General features: G+C 42.4%; 2 protein-coding genes across 2 annotated transcripts; both read right to left on the bottom strand.

Annotated features, from left to right (window-relative positions):
- Positions 1-227: 227 nt before the first annotated feature.
- LOC120445690 (proteasome maturation protein) lies at positions 228-1,084 on the bottom strand. Its single transcript, XM_039626247.2, has 3 exons — positions 926-1,084; positions 597-862; positions 228-451 (listed from the first exon to the last, which is right to left on the bottom strand). Exons 1-3 carry the CDS (start codon positions 926-928, stop codon positions 316-318), a joined length of 405 nt encoding a protein of 134 aa, XP_039482181.1. The 5' UTR covers positions 929-1,084; the 3' UTR covers positions 228-315.
- Positions 1,085-6,177: 5,093 nt separating this feature from the next.
- On the bottom strand, positions 6,178-18,771 carry LOC120445283 (homeotic protein caudal). The gene is made up of 2 exons (XM_039625585.2): positions 17,608-18,771; positions 6,178-7,377 (listed from the first exon to the last, which is right to left on the bottom strand). Exons 1-2 carry the CDS (start codon positions 18,398-18,400, stop codon positions 6,896-6,898), a joined length of 1,275 nt encoding a protein of 424 aa, XP_039481519.1. The 5' UTR covers positions 18,401-18,771; the 3' UTR covers positions 6,178-6,895.
- Between the last annotated feature and the right edge of the window lie 1,986 nt (positions 18,772-20,757).

The raw sequence follows: 20,757 nt of genomic DNA, 5'->3' as shown, positions 1-20,757 counted from the left end.
TTACCACTCTTGTTTTATATTTACAAATAATGAATGATGTCGACGCATATCTCTTCAGTTTATTATTTTAACGAAACTCCTCAGTACAACACCCTTCTGCCAATATTTTCGTTTAGTTCTTAGATTTGTTCGAATAAAATGTGTAAGTTTAACGAAATAGTTAAATATTGATGTTAAAGCAAACAAAATACGAATAAATTTGGCTCAAAGAAATGATGAAACTTGACTTCCTTTCGCTAGGCGCACCAAAATATATTTTATTTGCTGAATTTAATGTCTTAGACTGTAAGGGTTGAATGCTGGGCATTTAGGGATCTATAGGTGAATTCCCAGAGATTTCTCCACCACAGCGTGGGGCTGACGCATTTGCTCGCTGTACTCGGGCAAGTTCATGAAGTCCTCGAAGCCAATGGAGTCACAGCGGCCAGTCAGGACATCGTCCATAAAGTTGCTGCAATAGAAGGAATGAATGCATGAATCAAATGTTTACAGATCTATATGCAGGGTTCTCTGCGGCCCCCGGAAACAGAAGCTTTCTTGGGCTACAGGGATTCCTGCCCAGACTGAGAGGCTCCCAGAGCTTGTTAGATGCTCACCTGGACGGAAGGAAAGGCAGGCGGCCCACCTGGCGAGCGGCGAAGCGCTCCATTCCCATCTTGAGGGGCACACCGAGACCCTCGCGGTTGCGCAGCATCTGCATGTTCAGGTTGTACTGGTGCTCGTTGTAGTTCAGCTCCGAGTCGCGCAGCCGGTGGACGTGGGCCAGTTGGTTCAGGCAGTTGGCCTCCGTGGGCATTCCCACACGGCCGGTGGCGTTCAGCACGGACACCTCGGCGGGCTGGACTTTCAGGGATGGCTGGTACTGCATAACAGGCGGTTTCACTTCGTTAACGGTTTTACTAAATGAACTCAGCCATGTACTTACCATCTTGGCTCTAATTCTGTAGATTACGCGCTTGATGGGGGAAAATGCGGTGAATTACAAATTTTCTTGAATGACAAACAAATTCCGTGCGAATTAGAGCTGGAACTTATGTCGATGCCTACTCAATTTCAACGAATATCGAATAATAAATCGAATACACTTGTGTAGAAATCAGACTGGCAACTCCTGAAATGTGTAGATATTAGAATGGCAGCCCCGCCAATGCCAGCATGGACTCGAACCAATCCAATCCAATCAACCCACATAACGTTCAGCCCGGACACAAACCTGTGCAGGGTACAAAAGTGGCGACATATGTGCGAAAAGTGTTTTTCGTATCCTTAAACTATTTCAATCCAGTTTGATTATTCGTATTATTGAATATATAGCTAAAACACTGCACTGTTTCAACGCCAACTGTAACGCATAAAAGTAGCCGTGTGTTGATGGCCAAAATTCGGACTATGTAAATTTGCGTTTTTAACGCACTTAGCACTTCGGTCAAGTGACGAACTTGAGTGTTGTGATTAATTACACCCTCGCTGGCCAGCAACGCACATACGAAAGATACAAAAGATACGTATCGCAGCTCTAATCAATTCGATCAACAAAAAGATTCGATCGCTGGCTGGTTGGGGTTTTGTTTTTCTTTTCCACCCACACCTTTTAGCGGCTTTTATGATCTTGTGCTCCACAGAGACGCGATTCATTTGCATCGAGTGACAACGAATGCGAACGAATGCGAAGAGCCCAAATCACACGACAGGGCCTAATTAGTGCATGGTCACTAATAAAGACTTGGTCAGTGGATGTTGTGTTAATCAAACTCCCGCACACAATAGGCACTCCACTGTCCACTGCCTCCGGTCGATACGATCCGATCTTATCCAATCTGAACTTGAAACCGCGGGGCATCCAAATGGAATCGCCAACCGGATGGATATGGATCTTCACCTTAAGAAGAAGCCTAAGCGAAAATGTTTCTGCTTTGTGTTTTATTCATTTTATTCATTTTAAAATTTATATGAATGCAGCAAGCAGTGGTTTTCGTTTTTAAGCACATTCACAGCATTTTTAATATGAAGTCGAGTGTATTTATAATTTCAAAGGTGAATACCAATTGCTAATGACATATACATATTAGATAACTTAAAAGATCAGCATTATTGTTAATGAATGAATTCTATATTAAGGAGCTGACAAAATGATAAGTAAATTATATCAGTAGACAATTTGAGAATTTACAACAAGAATATCGGTATTGTCATATTTATGACGTCGAGTTGACACAAATATTGACCGTGCTTTTTTCATATGTTTTTATTAATTTGAGATGCGCTCACTTTGGATGCAACTTATGATGATTCAATCTATAAGTCTATAAATAAATTAAACTAAGATAAACACAAAAGAAACGCTTTTATTTTAGCTCACTAGCATCCTTTATTTGACTTGTTTATTAATACAGTAATTAGAGATCTCTGAATTTTGTCGCTTAAGACTTTGAAACCTTTAGATCTCTTACCACGATTGATTTACAACGTTAACTTTCTGTTTTTTTTTCAGCCGTTGACCAATTAATACACAGTAGACCTGTCCGAAGCGAATGAACCAATTCACCCAGTTCAATATATGGCCATAAGGATGGTCAAAGAGCCAACTATGTATGGTCGAATGGAGATCTCAGGGCGAGAAGATCGAAATGTAAAAGTCAAATAAAAATATAACGTTGAGAATTAACATTTTTTCACAGCAATAAATGCATAAAAGTCAAAGACGTGTATTCAAAAAAAAGAGAAGAGACGTGGATTCAACTAGGGGAATTCCTTCTAATTTAGATATACAGATGGAAATAAGTGGTTAAAATATGTGTAACCCAGAACAAGGGATCCCAAAAGACACTGAAAGCAGAGTTTTAGGGATCAGAATGTATTGCATATACTTTTTATCAGTTTTTCTAAGGAGAGAGCTCTTTGAATACACCCAAAGGCTCGATTTCGCTCAGTGCATATGTACACCCATTTCTGCATGACGTATGTCTGTATGTACATATGTATGTATATACATGGCATAAAATTTACAATCTCCGCTGGATGCTGCCCTCCGCCGTCCTCCATTGTCGTCGCTAATAGAGACATACAACCTCCACTGGGAATTGTTCGTGGATCGAAAGAGCAGGAGGCTTCGTTAACGGCACAAAAAGTTTGAATGTTTCGTTACTTTTCCCGGCTGCCATAAACTTTTATGGCTGCAAGACGCAGCGGAAGACGAGGACAATGGGTCTTGGATCTGGGATCTGGGATCGGGATCGGGGATCAGAGAACAGGGAGCAGCTGTAAGCAGCCGTCGAGATGATTGGCCATTATGCCGGACCAGGGCCGGGGCTACTCGGTATCTTTCTTTTTTATAACCATAGGGGTCGCTGCCGCTGCCGCTTTGACGGACCATCCCGATCCTCCTCCTCCTCCTCCCATGGGTGCCAATTAATCCAATCCAATACGAGGAACAGGGTTGAGCTGGGGCAGGGGCAGAGGAGCCGAGCTGGACCCTATTAGCAGCCATATTGCCAGGCACTGAACAAAATGATGTGTTGAAGACAGACAGTAGTAATTTAAAGATTTGTATGAGTTTTTAATTTAATTTTAATTTTAACCAAAATGGTGCTTCTTAGCTTACGAACTTAGGATTCTTGGTGCTACTAGAGACTAATGAATACTTTCAAGATGAGTGAGGAGAAAAAATGTGGGTTCTTAAATATGGAATATAATAATGTTTGGGTTTCCTCTATATTTTTTGCATTTCAAGCCCACTGTGGCCTATTTTTCTGTGCTGAGGCATAATAAACGTAAAATTCATTCGTGAGTGATCTGAGTAAGATCGCTCCTCACTTTTATGGCTTCCATTCGCTAGGATCCCCCCATCCGCCATTGGCAACTGGCTTCTCGTGAAACGAGATACTCTGGGCCATAAATCAAACGGCTGAGTGAGAGATGGCCACATTCGGCGATGCATTTTATCCATTTTTGAAAATGCCAGGACATGAAATGGCGAACGCAAGGCATAAGTTGTGAATTCGGCGTAATTTTGGCAGCGGCATGTGTAATGCAGTAGCCAAGAAAAATAGAGGGTGTACGCACACACAAAAGGCGTCGGCAAAAGTCAAAAACCATTTCGATACGCCAGGATGACCAAAGGCCAGCGACCAGAATGGAAAGGGTTGGGACGCAGAGTTCCACTAAATCGGGGATATATATGTACATATATACATACGTATTGCATATCTTCGCCGATCTCTCGACATGTGCATGTGGCGTAACAGAAACTGAAACAAATGCAAACACACACTGCAGTCGTCCGCTCCCAATTTGGTATGTATTTTTTAGCGTGTAGGTGTGAAAACGGAGTCCACTTCCTTTATCGGGGTATAGAATGTTTTGGGTTTTTTTTGCTTTATTTCTGGTCACTTGGGCCCGGAGTATCCCCGGGGTATTTTGCATCTTCGCTGACACATAAGTCTAAATATTTTCAGTGCGAAATAAAAACACATATACAGAAAACTGACTGCCGCTGCCGTTTAATCTGAAAACGTTTCTCGATTCGGTCACGGTTCTCTTCTCTTTCGGTTGGAAACCAGTTGGTTGTATCAAAATCTGGACAGGTCGTATATTTTGCCTCGCATCGGCTTGGACATTTCCGATTCTGCTAATCGCAGGTCCTATAAATCAACCCCTTAAAAACCCCAGCCGGGTACCATTTCTATACTTCGCCATACTAGAGACTACAAGTGCTAGATGTGCTCTATACTATGTATATACGATCCGATCGTCTGGCACTTCAGATCGCCATGTTTGTTGTGACGGGCGCCAAGTGAAGAGGTCGGTTCCTTGCATTCCCATTCCATCTTTAGATGTACACACACGTATTTGGACCGGCTGGGATTTCATTTGAATTTTCTGATTTATTGCAGTTATAAATTGAGGTATATTGCCCACTTATGTATTTATTTCTAGGATATTCTATTCAACTAATGTTTCAACTAGTTCGAACTAAGCAACTAAAGCAACATATATGTCCTCTTTTCAGAAACTTGAATTCCACCTTCTGCAAATAATACAATGTGTTTATACATTTCAATTGTCACTGCATTTGATTTCAGATAGTACGCAGATGAAGTACTTCATGTGCTTTAATAGATCTACAAAAGTATGCAAATAAACATAAGATATTGTATTCTATTCACAAGGATTCCTGAGCTCGTTTGACTTCTTTTAATAAAAATTGTATCTGCCCTAACTTGGAAACCAAATATCCATTTATATTCCAGAATACAAAAGATTTGTTTGCAGACTTACATAGACCATAAAAACCACAAAAAAATTCCGTGCTTTACTTTGTATTATTTATAAGGAAATGCAAAATTTTAATCTGAAATCGACAAACCAAACAATTTCTTACTCGTCTGGTTTTTTTTTGTCGTCGTTGAACTGAAATGTTTTTGAAAACCAAAAATGAACTCTGTCAAACAGGCTTCGAAAAACTAAATTCGGAATTTTCACAAGAAAATTCGTTTGTAAATCTGTCAAAAAAGGTGTACAAATGTTTTGCTTTTAAAATTTTTAGTGGAACACTTTCTTATGCTCTTTAAGATTCAGTAGTTTTTTTTTTTTTTGAGTTACACAATTTTAAAAACATGGTTTCATAATTTCGAGAATTAGCTTTTGAAACTTTGACACGATATTCTGAGGCAATCCTACCTACCTAGCTTTTTATAAGTGTCTAAAGGAAGTTTCCCTCTTAAATTAAGTTGGAGCTACTCAACAGAAAATATTGTAATACACTTGAACAAATTATCGCATACGTTCACAAGATTTAATCGACATTTTATGATCTTCGATTGCACACAAAATGCCATCGTTCGACTGACCCGACTGTCGATGTGCGTGAGTGCGAGCGAGCCAACAGCACCACCGATAACGGTAATGGCCGAGTGAGGAGGCGAACGATTGGGCAAAGAGAAGGGCCGATTAGTCGATTGACGTTTGTCGTGCTTGTTGTTGCTTGTTGCTTGCTGGTAGGTGGAGCGTAGCTGTGAACGTTAACCCTCATTAACCCCGGAAAGAAATAGAAATTGTTGTATTTATAGTGTTCATATATTTTATTTAAATAGCTAAGCACATACATATACACACATACACATTCACAAGTTATAAATTAATTGCCGCCAAATTGAACTAAGGAAATATGCGGATGAATACGTTAAAATTATTTATTTAAATGGTAATTTTGCTTGTGTGCTCGAAGAGTGCATTATATATAACATTTAGTACGGCTATATTAAAATACGGCTAATTGTTATTACGATACATAAAAGTAATAAACGTTAAAACTCTTTATATATGCTGATATTTACACGGGCTGAAGAATTAAGTTGCGCTCCAAAATGAATTGCTTGTACTAAAATTATGTTTAAACTGCAGCGAGTACATTTTAACTTTAATCGGCTGGGACGGCTGTTGTGAATTGTTTTTGTTTTTCTTGGGCAACTTAGTTACTAGTGCTTACGAGCTAGACATTTACTTTAAATTACACACGTTGAACAAAAAAAACAAACATAATACAAGAACATGGGACTTGTTTAGCTGCAAGGACTCGGGACGCGTGTCAAAACCAGGAATATACAATCACAAAAATTAACAACGTGCAATATTCAAGGGGCAACGGCCGCCAAGTCCTCCATTCGTCCGTTTGCTTATTTACTTCTCGTTTCGGTCGAAACAGTCTGACTGCGCGACCTAAGGGTTAAGCCAGGTCCAAGGCGAGAGCGGGTGCACTATAGGACACATCGCACTGTTGTCCACCTCCACCTCCGCCTACGCCACCAACCCGCTCACCACTCCCACCCAGCGGATGCTGGGGCTCCATGTAGCTGTCACTGTCGCCGCTCGTCGCCGCATAACAGGAATGGTCGTGTCACATCGAGAGCGTGCCCACTGCCGCCGCAGCAGACATCTGCGCACTGTGCTGCTGCTGCAGCTGATGTGAATGCGCCGCCGCCGCCGCCAAGGAGTGGCTGTGGGCAGCCAGGTGGGGATGCAGGCGCATGGCGGGTATGTTCATCGCCGCCATGGGATTCATCGAGTGGGCCAGCGAGTGCGACAGATGCAGGCCCGGCTCCAGTTTCGCCTTGGGGTCCAACAGCTGACTGTAGTCCGCATGCTGCACACCCACGCCCATCACATTGGGATCGCTGCCCTTCTTGTTCTGCTTGCGCTCCTTGGCACGGCGGTTCTGGAACCAAATCTTTACCTGGCGCTCCGACAGCGATAGCGTCTGGGCCAGCTCGCTCTTGCGCCGGATGGTGATGTAGCGGGAGGTGCAGTACTCCTTCTCCAGTTCCAGGCGCTGGAAGTCGGTGTACACCACGCGGTACTTGTCCTTTGTGCGTGTTTTGCCTGCGAAAGAAATGAGAAGATGCCATTAGTTAAGTTGGAAAACGCTGTACAAAGAATAAACTATTTTAAGCATGCTAAAACTTGAACTACTATCAATCAATATAAGAAAAGTATATTATCGCATCAACATTACTAAATAATACATTTCGACTAAATTAAAAACCTAATGCATATGTAAGGTGGAATTGTTTTTGAAAACCAGTGAATTGCATCTGTGGATATAGTACCTCTTCCACTTAACTAGCAGGAAGTCAAATTCTCCAAAGATCATGTGCGGTTTCTGTCGTCAGCCAAGTTTGCCAGCTAAAATGGGTGCCAAGCGAGTGGAGTGACTGGTGGCGTCAGGTGGACAAACATGTAGCTCCTCCACATGCACGAACCAGCTCATCTTGTTATAGTAGATGACAATATTTAAATTATGATAGCCATAGAAGGCTGTCACATGGCAAGCGGCGAGATTGAAGCAGTTCACATGGAAATTATTCACAAAGAGCCGACGATTCTCCAAAGAATCTTAGAGAATTTAAGGCAACGTGGCCTGCGGTGGGCTGCGCAATTAGTCAATCTCAAATGAAATTCAAATAGAACTCGAATAATGAAAATGACGGATCGCCGCGAAAAGCAGCGGGCACAGAAAAGAGACCACAGACAACAACGGAGGAGAGCTCATCTCCGAAAGGCACGATAAAGGCCACGGGATCGTGGCACAGTCTATCTACGTGATAAACACACCCACGCCAGCGGGAAATATTTGTGGGTAAACAGCATTTTGGGCCCGGGGATTTTGCTCTAATTTTTTATGTGCAGCGCGATACCGTCGTGGTGTATGGTGTATCACAATTCTCACAATTAAAATTGAGCAAATAGGCAAACAAGCAAATATTTTCACAGATGATAAAGTTCAACAGCAACAGCAACGGCAGAAGATAGGGCGCAGAGTGCCAAGAGTAGGTGTTGAAGAACTCGGGATGCCCTGCGATGTATGATATATGGCCAGTCCTAACCAATATATCTACATCCGAATATAAATAGCCGATTATGAACCACTTGACAGGACTTCCCTCCAATTCAGCTGAACCCTGCGCTTGGGTTTCGAAATCGCTGCATGCTGAAAGTGTATCGTTTTGGGAAAAGAACTGTGTTAGGAATACTATAACTCTTTGTGGTAAGCCACATTAACTGTTTTCCCCAGACCCCTTCCTTATCTCCCCCAACCTTCTATTTGTTCTTTACACTTTATTGCTGTCGCCGTGGCTTCTCGTTTGCTTAGTCTAATGTGGCAATCGCACGAAGAGCAACTCAGCCGTGGAGTAAACCCAGTTAAAACCCAGTTAGGCACGCACTCAATCTACATTTTCTGGTTCGCATTATAAATCCACAATTTCCAGTCTGTCTTGCCATTTTGGAGCTTCTTGCACGTGCGTTCTTGGCCCTCCTCCAATCTACTGATAATGAGGGCTCGACATAGACAGCAAAATAAGTTGTTTAGAAAGAGCTGACGGATTTGAGGAAGTGGCCAAATAAAAGCGGCTAAGCTAGAACAACAGTATTATCAGGTCTTGGGTTTTACTGGGTAAATAGTGGAAAATGAAGCATATTTTTGGCTGATTTCGCAATGTGCCGTAAAGTATAGGATTTACACCTTAAAAATTATATTTTGAAATAGTGTAAGGAAGTCATCTGTGATTGAATGATGTAATTGAAGTACCAAGGGGATCCACTTCTTATGATCCGTGTTATGGTTTCCTTCGCTTACATAAAGACCTAATTTTCACCCAACTTCTGTGGATGAGAACATTCTCCAAGAGGCTGCGCCACAGCGGTGCCTTATCTCTGTCTAAGACCCACAAAAGCACTTGGTTGCCGCTTGGAGGCTCCCATTTCTCACACCTGAAACGGAGGGAGTGCAAACAAGAGAAAATCCGCACGAAATCGGGGACAAACTGGAAAAAGGTGGTAGTGGGCGGCCTGGCTCCGCTGACCTTCATGGCCATAATCTAATAAATCGTACACGTACTATATGTGCACAACTATAAGCCACTATCTCGGCGAGCTGAGTGTTTTATTGCGTTAATAAAGGAGGCAAGACAAACGCCATGGGTGTGGATCAACTTGATCCTAATGCTAAAAAGCTCCGTTGTCTGAACCTTTAAGATCTAAGATCCTACTGAGATACTGCTCCCTCCACACTCTCCTCCTCTTTGCAAGGAAGATAAGATTGTGAATGAATGGCAAAAATCAGAAAAAAAAACACCGTCACTTCTGCAAACAATTGTGCTCGAAAATTAGTCTCGTAAATATATCTGGGATATCCATCCGTTCTATGTATGTACATTGTACAATATAGTGTACCGCTCGCTCGTCCGGCGTATTTTACTAGCAATTAAATAAAAAATTGTGCGTCAAGGTGTGACATTTTTTATGACTTTGTCACTGGGGCCCCAAACGCTCGGTTGGGGCACGCAGCGTAATTTATATGAAATGAGTAAATGGGTTCCTAACTCGATCTGTGCAACGGTTGCGCAACCCAATCGAAAGTCTGATTTTGAACTGCATTAGTGCATTTAATGCTATTGACTGCATGTGTTTGCCCTGCAGTAAGTATCCCCTCGCCTCACATGTAACGATAGATTATGCAGTCGGCAAAGTTCTAAAGAGCGAGCGGCGTACGCACTACTAATCCCAGTTGAGGTCTGTATCAATATCGATGGAGTTACAAACTGTAGAGCTCGGATCGTTCAACATTTGTCCCGATAAGCTTTAATGGCTGTTCCCCACTCATCGAGTGCGTACGTGGCAAGGGATCTCTTGGGTGGTTGGATTGATCGCACGCAGGCAGCACTGTGCGAAATACTCGTAATCCCGAGCTTCTCTCGCACCTCCAAGGCGTTCCATTTCTGTGAGGAATGTGATTATAGGCATCTATCTCTCAGTGCATTCAGTGCATTCAATAATTCCCGTCCAAACACCAGCAAGCTCACCGTCGCAGTCAATTGGCCTGCAATAACTTCACATGCGCCGACAAAGAAGAATTGTCCAAACAGTGGGGAAACAGCGATTCTATAATGTCAAACAGCAGAAGTTGAAGAAGAAGTAGAAGTAGAAGTAGAGCAAGAGCAAGGATCATTTGGGCCATAAATTATATCAGGCTGAGGAGGTAGGTCTGGTCTGGTATGTTTCCCATTAGAACAGCTGTTGATTGCTGGGCAATTATGTGGTCCGTCCCCCGGGGAAAAATCACTGGCCAAGGACAAGTTGCAGTTGAGTAACTGAGTAACTGATGATGCTACCACTGCGGTTAGCTACGGTCACGGGTGGTGGTGGTGGGTCCGCAGATGCTATGCTTGGTCCTGGATGTCCTGAATGTCCTGGTCATGGTGGTTTCTCCTCCGCCACCCCGCTGGGCGTTAATTTGTCACTGACTGACTCACACTGAAGACATCACCCCCGGTGACATTCTGGTAGAGCGGTTTCTTGTCTCTGGTCCAACCCGTGAAAACCTATTGGGAGACATTTATTACCTGGCTACCTCCATAAGTGAGCTGTGCTCGAATTTAAACGTTTTTGTGGCTGAAGATTAAAGCGACAGTCCTGTGGCAAACGGAAGTCAGCGGAAGTCCTCGAAAGCCAGCGGAAAGAGCAATTTCGTCAATGGCACCCCGGAGATTTGGACGCACAAACCTCAACACTCAACTCTCAACACTTGACTTTTTAACACCCCATTTCGTTCTTCCACTATTTCGCCCAGCTTAAAGACTTTTGCGAATTATTTTGGTTTTCTTTGTTTCCGCTTGTTTTGCACTGCTTTTGTTTTGTCAATTTCCAACGCCCCACCATCCTCCCCCCCCTCAGCATCATAAATGTGGGATACACATAGGGCTTATATATATATGTATGTCTTTTTGGCTCTCACCACCAAGCGACAATATAACAATAACATTTATTTGGCATTTTGCTGCTGTTTTAGCTGCTCTTATATCGTAAATATTAGCTCAAATTACATCATAAAATCATTTGATTCGATTTGACGTTCATTTTTTTGTTTCTTTCTTCCTTTTCTGGGCAAAGCCTACGCAAACGGAAGACGGTCCTTGGGGAAGTTTTGGGGTAATAGGGTAAAGGGTTTCTTGTAAAGGGTTTGTTGTAAAGGTTTTTGGCAGACTGATTTAGTTTTGTAAAGGGAAATAATTGGTAAATTTGTTGATGTCACATAATGGTTAAATGTATTTCATGTGCTTTTAAATGTGCAACTTAAGAGTAGAAATGAAATATTTGGATAAAATCCATTCTTAACCAAGGGATTACGAAACTTTTAAAAAATGTTAACATAAAGTTTTCGCATGTAAAATTAAGTTTAAGTTCGTAGCAACGCAAAGCCAAAATGGCCACCGTCAAAATGAAACATGCGACATGCAAACACGTTATATGGCATGCAGACATACATACATATGCAAATGTGAGTTCTTCTCCGGGTTTCCCTCTGTGGAGACCACTCCCAGATACATTTAAATTCCGTTCCCACCTCCACCTCCTCCTCCTCCTTCTACTCTTTTGATCACGCTGACACGCAGCCCCATAAATGCGAGGCGGTAATGGGGCAAGAAACGAGACGGAGTGGAAATAATCATACTATCAGATCGCGTGCAACAAACGAATGCCGCTCGTACGTGCTCAGATATACACACTCATCTACATATATATGTATGTATATATACATATAAACACATATCCGACATATATATGCGGCACGCAACCTCGTAGCACGCCAATGGCAGCGATGGCTCCACGAAAAACCAAAAACCTCCAGCTTTAGTTCCAAGTCTGACTCAGAGCCCGCTTTATTTATGGCCGGCAGAGCGAGCGAGACGGAGGGGAGACGGAGGTGAGAAAGAGAGGCCAATGTGGCAGAAAGAAATGGCAGCCATCGAAGGCAAAAATGCGGCCCCTGCTTATGGCCTGAATGAGACGCCATTAAAGCCATAAATACGCCAAGTCAGGCAATAGAAAGATGCAGGTAATGTTAAAAACAAAAAAAAGGGGTATTTTTCTTAGGCTCCTAAAAATTATTCTCAAATGTACGTTAATTATTTGCCACGACGACGCAAGCAATATAGTTTATGGCTATATGATTTGGGGAATATGAAAAGGAAGAGGGGGTCTTTATGATCTTTCCCCCCCTCGCTGGGGCAAATCAAAAATGGCATGCATCAAAACGAAAAACACAAAAATCGCATTAGAGGCAAAGAAGAAGAAAAGTTAATTATATGCAGTTTTCTTAGTAATAAATGGAAAATATCCAGGCTGTGAATACAACTCCTCCTACCGCTTGCGTCCAGCAATTCACTCAGATCCTCTAAGTTGGGCGAGCTGCTCAGGTCTGCGATTTCACAAGAATTATATATATGGAATTAGATATCTTTATTCTTAATGCATTATTTAGAGTACGTGTGTCTTTATGTTAAGTTCTTGAGTGATTCCAGGCTACTTTTACAGCTTCACTCCCAGCCAATGGGTATAAAAACCAAAGGAAATCCTAGGAAGCCAATTAAGAACCAACTAAAATCAGTATCAAAATCCATTGAAAACTAGAAGCACAATAAATATGTGAAAGCCCACTGAAGCCCACATTATTGAAAGCAAATTTGCGCTTCATAAAACTATTAGACAAAATAATGTACAATAAATTCTTACGGCTGTGCCAAGAAAGCACACTATAAATTTCCCAGCTAATTCCCCACTCTTTCCCCAACGTTTCCCCTTATCTCAGTGGCAGGCGGTTGGGGTCAGTGTTCAACAATATTTGATTAAACTCCGAGGTGAAACTGAGCAAATGTTGCAGGCACAAACAGAATCGGAAGGGAATATACAGTGTATATGCCCCATGTACCGAGAACTACGAGAACCGTATACCACTTAGAGTAATAGGGCAATAGTAATCCTCGAGCTCATCAAGCGTATAATAATCCTAATCAAAGTCGGGCATAAAAATCACAAATATGGCAATCATATATACTCGCGCCCACTGGTTCATTCATGGTTTTGTGGGTCACTTATACGATGGCGGGGCATTTAATTTAGTTTTTTATAATTATTGCTACTTTATTGTATTGTTAAGCGATTAACGTTGCCCACCGGCCATATACGTATGTATATGGGGTATATGGGGAATTGCAAATCTTTCTTTCCGTTTTGCTACCGTATCGTAAATGTTGTCACCTCATAAAAGGAATCGCCAAACAACTCGAAAAAGAAATCACAATTCTCTGCCGCGTCACTAACTTCAATCAGTCAATCATTCAGTCGCGCGTTGAATTTGGCCTGAGACATTAGCAGGTGTCATCCGTTCGAGCCATCATCATTGCAACGTTTTTTTGTTGTTGTCATAACTCTGTTTCTGTTTCAGCCGGACCACGTTGATTGACAATCGGATTTCCCTGTCACTTGGCCAAGTTGCCCCCAAACAAAAGGCTTTCGCCCCGTTTTCCCGATATGAACTACACATATTTATACATACATCGAAGTATTCCTACTCGTCCATTATGGAATTACGGTTTATGGCTGAACAGGAAACGTGGCTATAATTTACAATATCTGCGGTCTGCTCTTTTTTTGCTATTTACTTTCATTGATACAATTACTTGAGGCAGGACTGGGCAATGGCTAGTTTAAAGAAGATTAATGCGATTTGAAATTTAGAAGTACATACTACATTTTGCTACAGACTACAGATGTAGAAAGATTTCCAAATGGGTAAATGGGTTCGCGTTCCTAAATTGGTTAGACTTCTGCGCTTGCATTCCACGCTAAATTATAACCCTTATTTATCAAAATAAAATGTGCCAATTTCCATTTATAAATAATACTTGGCCTGACGCTTTTCGTACCCCATTTTGAGCAGCTACCATTTTAATTTATCACTCCATTGAGTTGGCTGTCCGTAACCCCAATTTAAGCTCTCGGAATCCCTAGCGCCTCCAATATAAACTCGATACGCCTCGAATGGTATATCAAAAACATGTATACGAATGTGGAGACCTACGTGTATATGTACATATGTATATACGCCTATACGGACGGACAGACGAACGGACAGAGTGCTGTGTGTCCAGGGCTTTGGGACAAGACTCAAATTTCTGGTTATTACCAATATCAGAGCCAATACAAATAGAGCAGGAAAAGCCAAACACGATTCTGTTCTGTATTTGGACAACTAAGCCCAGTGCAAATGACACAATGGTAACAAGTCCGTGACAAATGAAGAGGGACGGCCAGCGAGTTCTATGCTAATCCCATCATGTCAATCACCAAACCAAACGCACACTCCATACTTTTCCACATACATAGATCAGCCCCAGCCAAAAGTCGAATTCATTTTTGACCCATGCCGGAGCGCAGGAGGAAACTTTGGACGTGGACGGGTACGGGTACGGGGATGGGTGAATGGGTGAATGGGAAGGGTAAATGTCATCGGCAAACACCGATAGTGCTGTGATAAGGAAAACGAACCGCACATTTGTAGTTCCACTGCAGTTAGTGGCCATTTTCAATGGCTTATCTAGACCAGGGACTGGGACGTGGACTGGGATCGGGATCGGGATCGTGATCGGGATCATAAACGTATCCCGTCCATGTCGGTGAAACACTACAACACTTTACAGATGCGTCGGGAAATCAATACAAATCCAAGCCCGCCATATATATTTCTTCTCTGCTCCGTTTGGGTTCCCTCCACTCGCTTTCTATTATTTATGTGGCTAGATATAAATTTTCTGTGCATATTGACACATTAAATCTCAATGTGTCAGGTGGCATTAGTTTTTATGTCCCAACACGGGCAATGCTGAAAATCTACAGACAATCCCAGTAGGAGCTCCTTGGGCTCATAGATACATTTGTTCTCCAGAGAAATTATAACGACAATAAATTATGGACAGCCAATAAGCAAATATTGCTAAGTGGGTTCCATGCAATGAGAAGATGGCAAATTTTAGGGCCTTATTTGGGGCAAGCCCAAAAGTTTAGTTTAGTTGAAACTAAAATAGTTGGAGACCTCAACTTACTTGGGCAAACTTGCATTCTTTGAATATTTCATTGCTGAACTATGGACGTTTAAATTTCTTGCCGTTGAATAATGATTGCATAGATTTGATCGTAAATGTCGCTATTTAGTTTTTATTGGAAGTAATACTAATTTTTATTGGTTTACGACCCTATATTGTTTTAATCAATATGCCCGTCGCAAACGCAGCGGAATCGCTTATCAACGACGCTTTTGACGTTTTAGATAACAAGCAAAGAACTTTTTTTTTTTTTTTTGTGGCCACGTTTCCATATCACTTGGCACATTATTGAAGCAACAGAAAATAGAACTCGCAGCCCCATTGGGAATAGAGTGGGTTGGGTTGGGGGTTTTCACCCAGGACTTATTGACAGGGCGGGCGTTTATTTGATTCCCCACGCTAATCTAATCGCAAAACCTGCCAGAACCACCAGCCAGCCAGCCATTGAAACAAAAGTACACGGCATCTGCATCCATCGACAATCGTGGTTGCCGTTGCCGTTTTATTGCCACACCCCGAAAGCTGAAACCTGAAAGCTGAAGTGGGCCTTCGACGTGCCCTGCCACACATGCCGCACAAACAACAAAAATGGTGCTTTTATAATTCTATTAAAAATCACGAAATGTTAGTCATCGCCATCGCAGAGCAGCTACGATGGTTTTCTTATTGTTGAAAAAGGTAAACACACGTTTTTCAATGGCTAAGATTTGTCGGATTGTTGATTATTAATTGATTACTCATCAATTAAAATAAAATGCGAAAGAGATAATACTTGAACGAAGAATGTGGCAAAAAGGTGAGCCACTATGGCTCATGGTAAGTGGGTATAAACAAAATCCAACTTTATTTTGGTTCCATTTTTCTTTAAATATTTGTACTTTTTAGCGAAATGAAATACGGCAAGAGTTACAATCAGCGCGTCAGAAAGGTGACATTTAAACAACGGAGGCTTAGGGGGGGTTTTGAATAATAAATAAGACAAACTTGAGTCGCCTTGTCGGCTTGATCAGCTGGATTAGCGGCAATAAACGCTAATTGCATGCCAAACGATTTTATAGGCTTAATGGATATCGTCGATATATTGTCGATATCGTCGTCTTTACTTTTCCTTTTCTCGACATGCGCCTGGGTCATAAATCATGAGCCAAAGTGTGAGTGTTTATTCCTTCTCGGTTTGAGATCGCTGCACTGACATCTGCATTGTGTGTTTATCAAAAGGTGTGTGGGGACACGGCAAACAAAACGCAGAAAGCACAAAAACCCAAACCCAAATAATCACATAAAATTTGCATGAACTGAGAAAAAAGTCGAATGGAGTATTATACTCTGATCGTTGTATATAATAACGAGTTTTTATCCATGCAATTTGCTAGAAACCTCTGCTATTGATATCATTTTCAGAGCCTTTCAAGCCTTCACTGTCCAGTCTTCTAGTTGCTAGACTTTCCATCAAATGCTGGTTGTTGGTTTTTGGAAAAGTTGATCAAACCATTTACAGATGTTTATAGTTAAATTGATTTACGATACTAAATTAGTCAATGGAATCGAGACAGAGACAGAGACAGAATCGAGCAAACAAACGGTGTAGGGGTGCCCATAAATCAAGGCGTCGGATCGGGGATCTCGCGACCCCAACGGAATATCATAAAAGTGGGGCTCGAACAGAATTTGATTTTTATGAGCTAATTGGCCATTGGACTTGGATCCGCGCCAGGTAAACGGATTCTCAAACAAGCCCATATACCTTCGACAGATAGACACAGGGATAAGCGCGAACAGCACGAGCTGGGCGGGAAGACAATGCACTGCATTGTGCAGAGTGTACAAAATGGGGAATATTATGGAATTATGAAATCTTCGGTTCGGAATGTGGCAAGGCGGATGCGGGAGAAACCCAAGCGCATCGAAGGTCAGCCGAAAGTCGGTGACATCCAAATGGTTTTGGAATGACTAAGGAGTTGGTATATACGAAAATTGGGGTAATTGACGTCTCCCTGACTCAAAGCCCTCGATGACTAAGAGCTTGTAAAACAACTGTTACAGGCTAGTGACAATTGGAAGTATAGCCTTCAACATTCCGGAAAAAGATAGAGAAGCGATCATGACCCGTAATAACCCTAAATCGTTTTGTATTGATTAATGTACGTATGCGTGATATTCAAGGACTCACCTGGTTGTGGTTGTGCTGGATAGGCGGGCTTCTTCATCCAGTCGAAGTAGGGCGGCTTCGATGGCGATGTCCTGTTGTTGTTGCTCACCGAATTGTTATTGTTATTGTTATGATTGGACGGGCTATTGTTGTTGTTGTTATTGGCGACGGCACTCAGATGGTGCGCCAAGTGATGGTGCGGCGACGAAGCAGATGTTGGAGCCCCCGGGCTAGAGATCTCCGAGCCCGAAACGGTAATCGGCGGCGATGGCAGACCCTCGGCGATATGCTGCTGATGGTTAGGTCCGGGTCCGGAACCGGGTCCTCCATCAGTGGCCCCACCAGCACCACCGCCACCGCCACCGCCTGCTCCTCCGCCACCGAGGCTGCTGTTGGTCTCGTTGAGCTGGGGCGCACCCGGTGCACCGCCGCTACTGCTGCTCCCAGAACTGGCGGAACTGCTGGAGGCATGGGCATGATGATGATGGTGCTGCTGCATCAGTTGGTGGGCCGTTGTGGGCACATTCTGGACAAAGTTGTCCGCCGTGCTCGAGGCGGGTGAGTGCCACTCGCCGGCAGAGGCCGCCGCCGCCGAGTGGAACATGTGATGGGAGTTGTAGTACATCTGGTGGGCAGCGGCCGCATGGTGGGCAGCATGCGAGGAGTCCACATCGCCCAGAAACTGGTGGTTCGGTGGCGTGTGGTGGTAGTTGGGCGTCCAGTTCCATGGCTGACCCGCCGCCGAGGCATAGGCCAAATTTGCGGCACTGTGCTTTTGTGTGTAGGGCAGTGTATTGTAGTAGTGCGAAACCATTTTGAGGTTATATGTATAAGGGCGCTTTCTCCGAAGATAATCCCAGTGTTCGGTACGGTACTGTGTCCCAATAATCCCGCGTTTATCTTCTAGTCTCTCCACTTGATGGCCAATTTGTTTTAATTGCACATTTTCTGGAGTTTCAGTTTGGGTTATATATTGGGTATTTTGCTTTGTCAATCTTTACAGTTATCACTTGGTGGATTGGTTGGTGATGTGTGTTTTAGGGGCACAATCACATACGAATCGAGATATCGATACTATTTCGAACCACTATTTTTCAGCACTCACTCACGAGATGGATTTTATTTGCCAGGGGTATAAAATCAGTAGATATTTGAAGTGTTGTTATTCCGTGCGTGGCGACGTCAACTCAGTACGCAAGTCGAACACGTACTGAAACCGTAGAGCAAGACACGTACTGATAAAAAATCCAAAGCAGTGGAAAATCAGATAAACAGGCAGAGAGGCTCAAACAAAAAAAACAACCACCGCACTCGACCCTCACCGGCTGTCTCTTTCTGGCTCACGCAAACTGCCTTTACTTTGGATTTTTTAACCCTCATTTCCGTTGCTCGTTCGAAATTCAAGATGGCCCGTGTGTTTGACTACTGCTATCTCTGTCTGTCTGGTGCTCCATCTCTTTCGCACCGCTTTGCGATGGCTGGCAGGCAGGTGGCCACGCCCCTTTGAGCCAGGTATGCAGTTTGTCGTAATATCTTGGCCAAGAAAAACCCCTTTTTCTTTATAGCCCGCTTTCGATTTGTACGTACTTTAATTGCAATTGCCGTTGGCTAATTAAGTAATTGCAGAAATGCGTGTGTGTTATGCAATTAGTGGCTGTAAAATGATGTTACCACGGTCGTAATAGTCGCGGCATATCTCCATCTGAAGAATAATCAATGTTTTATCCTCCGGGTTTTATTCTCCATACCCATATTGTACCGTGTTTGTTCTGCACACACATTTGATATGGTTACAGCTCCATTGTCCAGACTTTTGGTGTTTGCCAAGCAATTGCCGTTTATATGAGCCTCTCGATATTGTCGTACAACTCTGGTTATAGTTGTAAAGCTGAAGCCATATATTGATATTAAGTTGGTATAAAATCAGAACACAAAAATTGCCGAAGAGGTCTGGCATTGATAAACGGCTGCAAGTGATACAAGGAACTTATGTAAAACAAATTCAAATGAATTACTCCAAATGAGGTAGTCCATTCAGATCTAATCAGGCAATGTACATATATAGAAAATAAGTGGTGGAATTTAAATAACAAAGCACATCATAATATTTCACAACAACTTTTGCAATAATAATAACACTAAACTTATATACAAAACTTGCTCACTAACATAAAAACTTATAATTGAACGTAAATTATATATGTAATAAATAAATAAATTGATTTATTTATGCTTTATAACAGACACGCGTGTGATTATTTGATTGAAACGCGCCTAATTATAATATTGGCAATATAATAAATTCAAAATATTCATATTGTGTCAATTAGGTTTCATAAAACTATAATGTGCGCTAAGATCGGATAGGACTATTTGAACAGTTTTTTTCTTTTATTTTATTTATTTAAAATTTTATTTAAAAAGTTTAATTGAAATTGGAATAATGTATTGGTGGTTAATCAAATTTTACATATCCCCGGTCACATAAAACTTCCTTCAATCATACTACTACTAGTACTTTTTTCCACCCATTCTTATTCATTTTTCGCAAGAATTGCTATTCCCCTGCTATTCCCAATTGTATTCCCTAAAAAGACAGCTAAGCTCGCGCCGATTGAGTAATCCCGAGAGTTCCAGAAATCCTCTATAGATCATTAAAAACTAAATTCATTGATTGCCGCGTTGGTCGTCGGTAGAGGATCGTAAAACTGCAAATGTCGTCTAATAATTGAAAACGAATGCAGCTGGACACAATGGAGGATAACCGATATGAAAGTCCGGAAAAGGGCTCGGAAAACGGGCACAGGCAGTTGGCCTCGCGCTGGAGGTACTTAAAACTCACTTATTAACGCGGAACTACCAAAAACTGGTTCGGGTTCGTGTGCAAACAAAAAACCCCTTAATGTCCGTAAGACAAAACCTACTGAAAAACAATCGAAGACCCGCGCACAAGAGGTGATTTTATGATTACGCGAACGCGATCGCGATCCAGGATGCGATCGTAACGGTCGCGCGAGAACGGGGACACCAAACAAGGCCTATAAGGTGGTGCTGGTGGTGCTGGTGGGCTGACCTGCCCATCGATCGGAGCGGGCCCATAAAGTTCACACAACAATTAGGCAGCCACAGCCCAGATTTGTTTTTTCTTCTTTTTTCGCAAACCATCAACAA

The sequence above is a fragment of the Drosophila santomea genome, chromosome 2R (genome assembly GCF_016746245.2).
Source record: "Drosophila santomea strain STO CAGO 1482 chromosome 2R, Prin_Dsan_1.1, whole genome shotgun sequence".
NCBI classification, from domain to species: domain Eukaryota; kingdom Metazoa; phylum Arthropoda; class Insecta; order Diptera; family Drosophilidae; genus Drosophila; species Drosophila santomea.
This window is presented reverse-complemented; position numbering and strand designations above follow the sequence as displayed.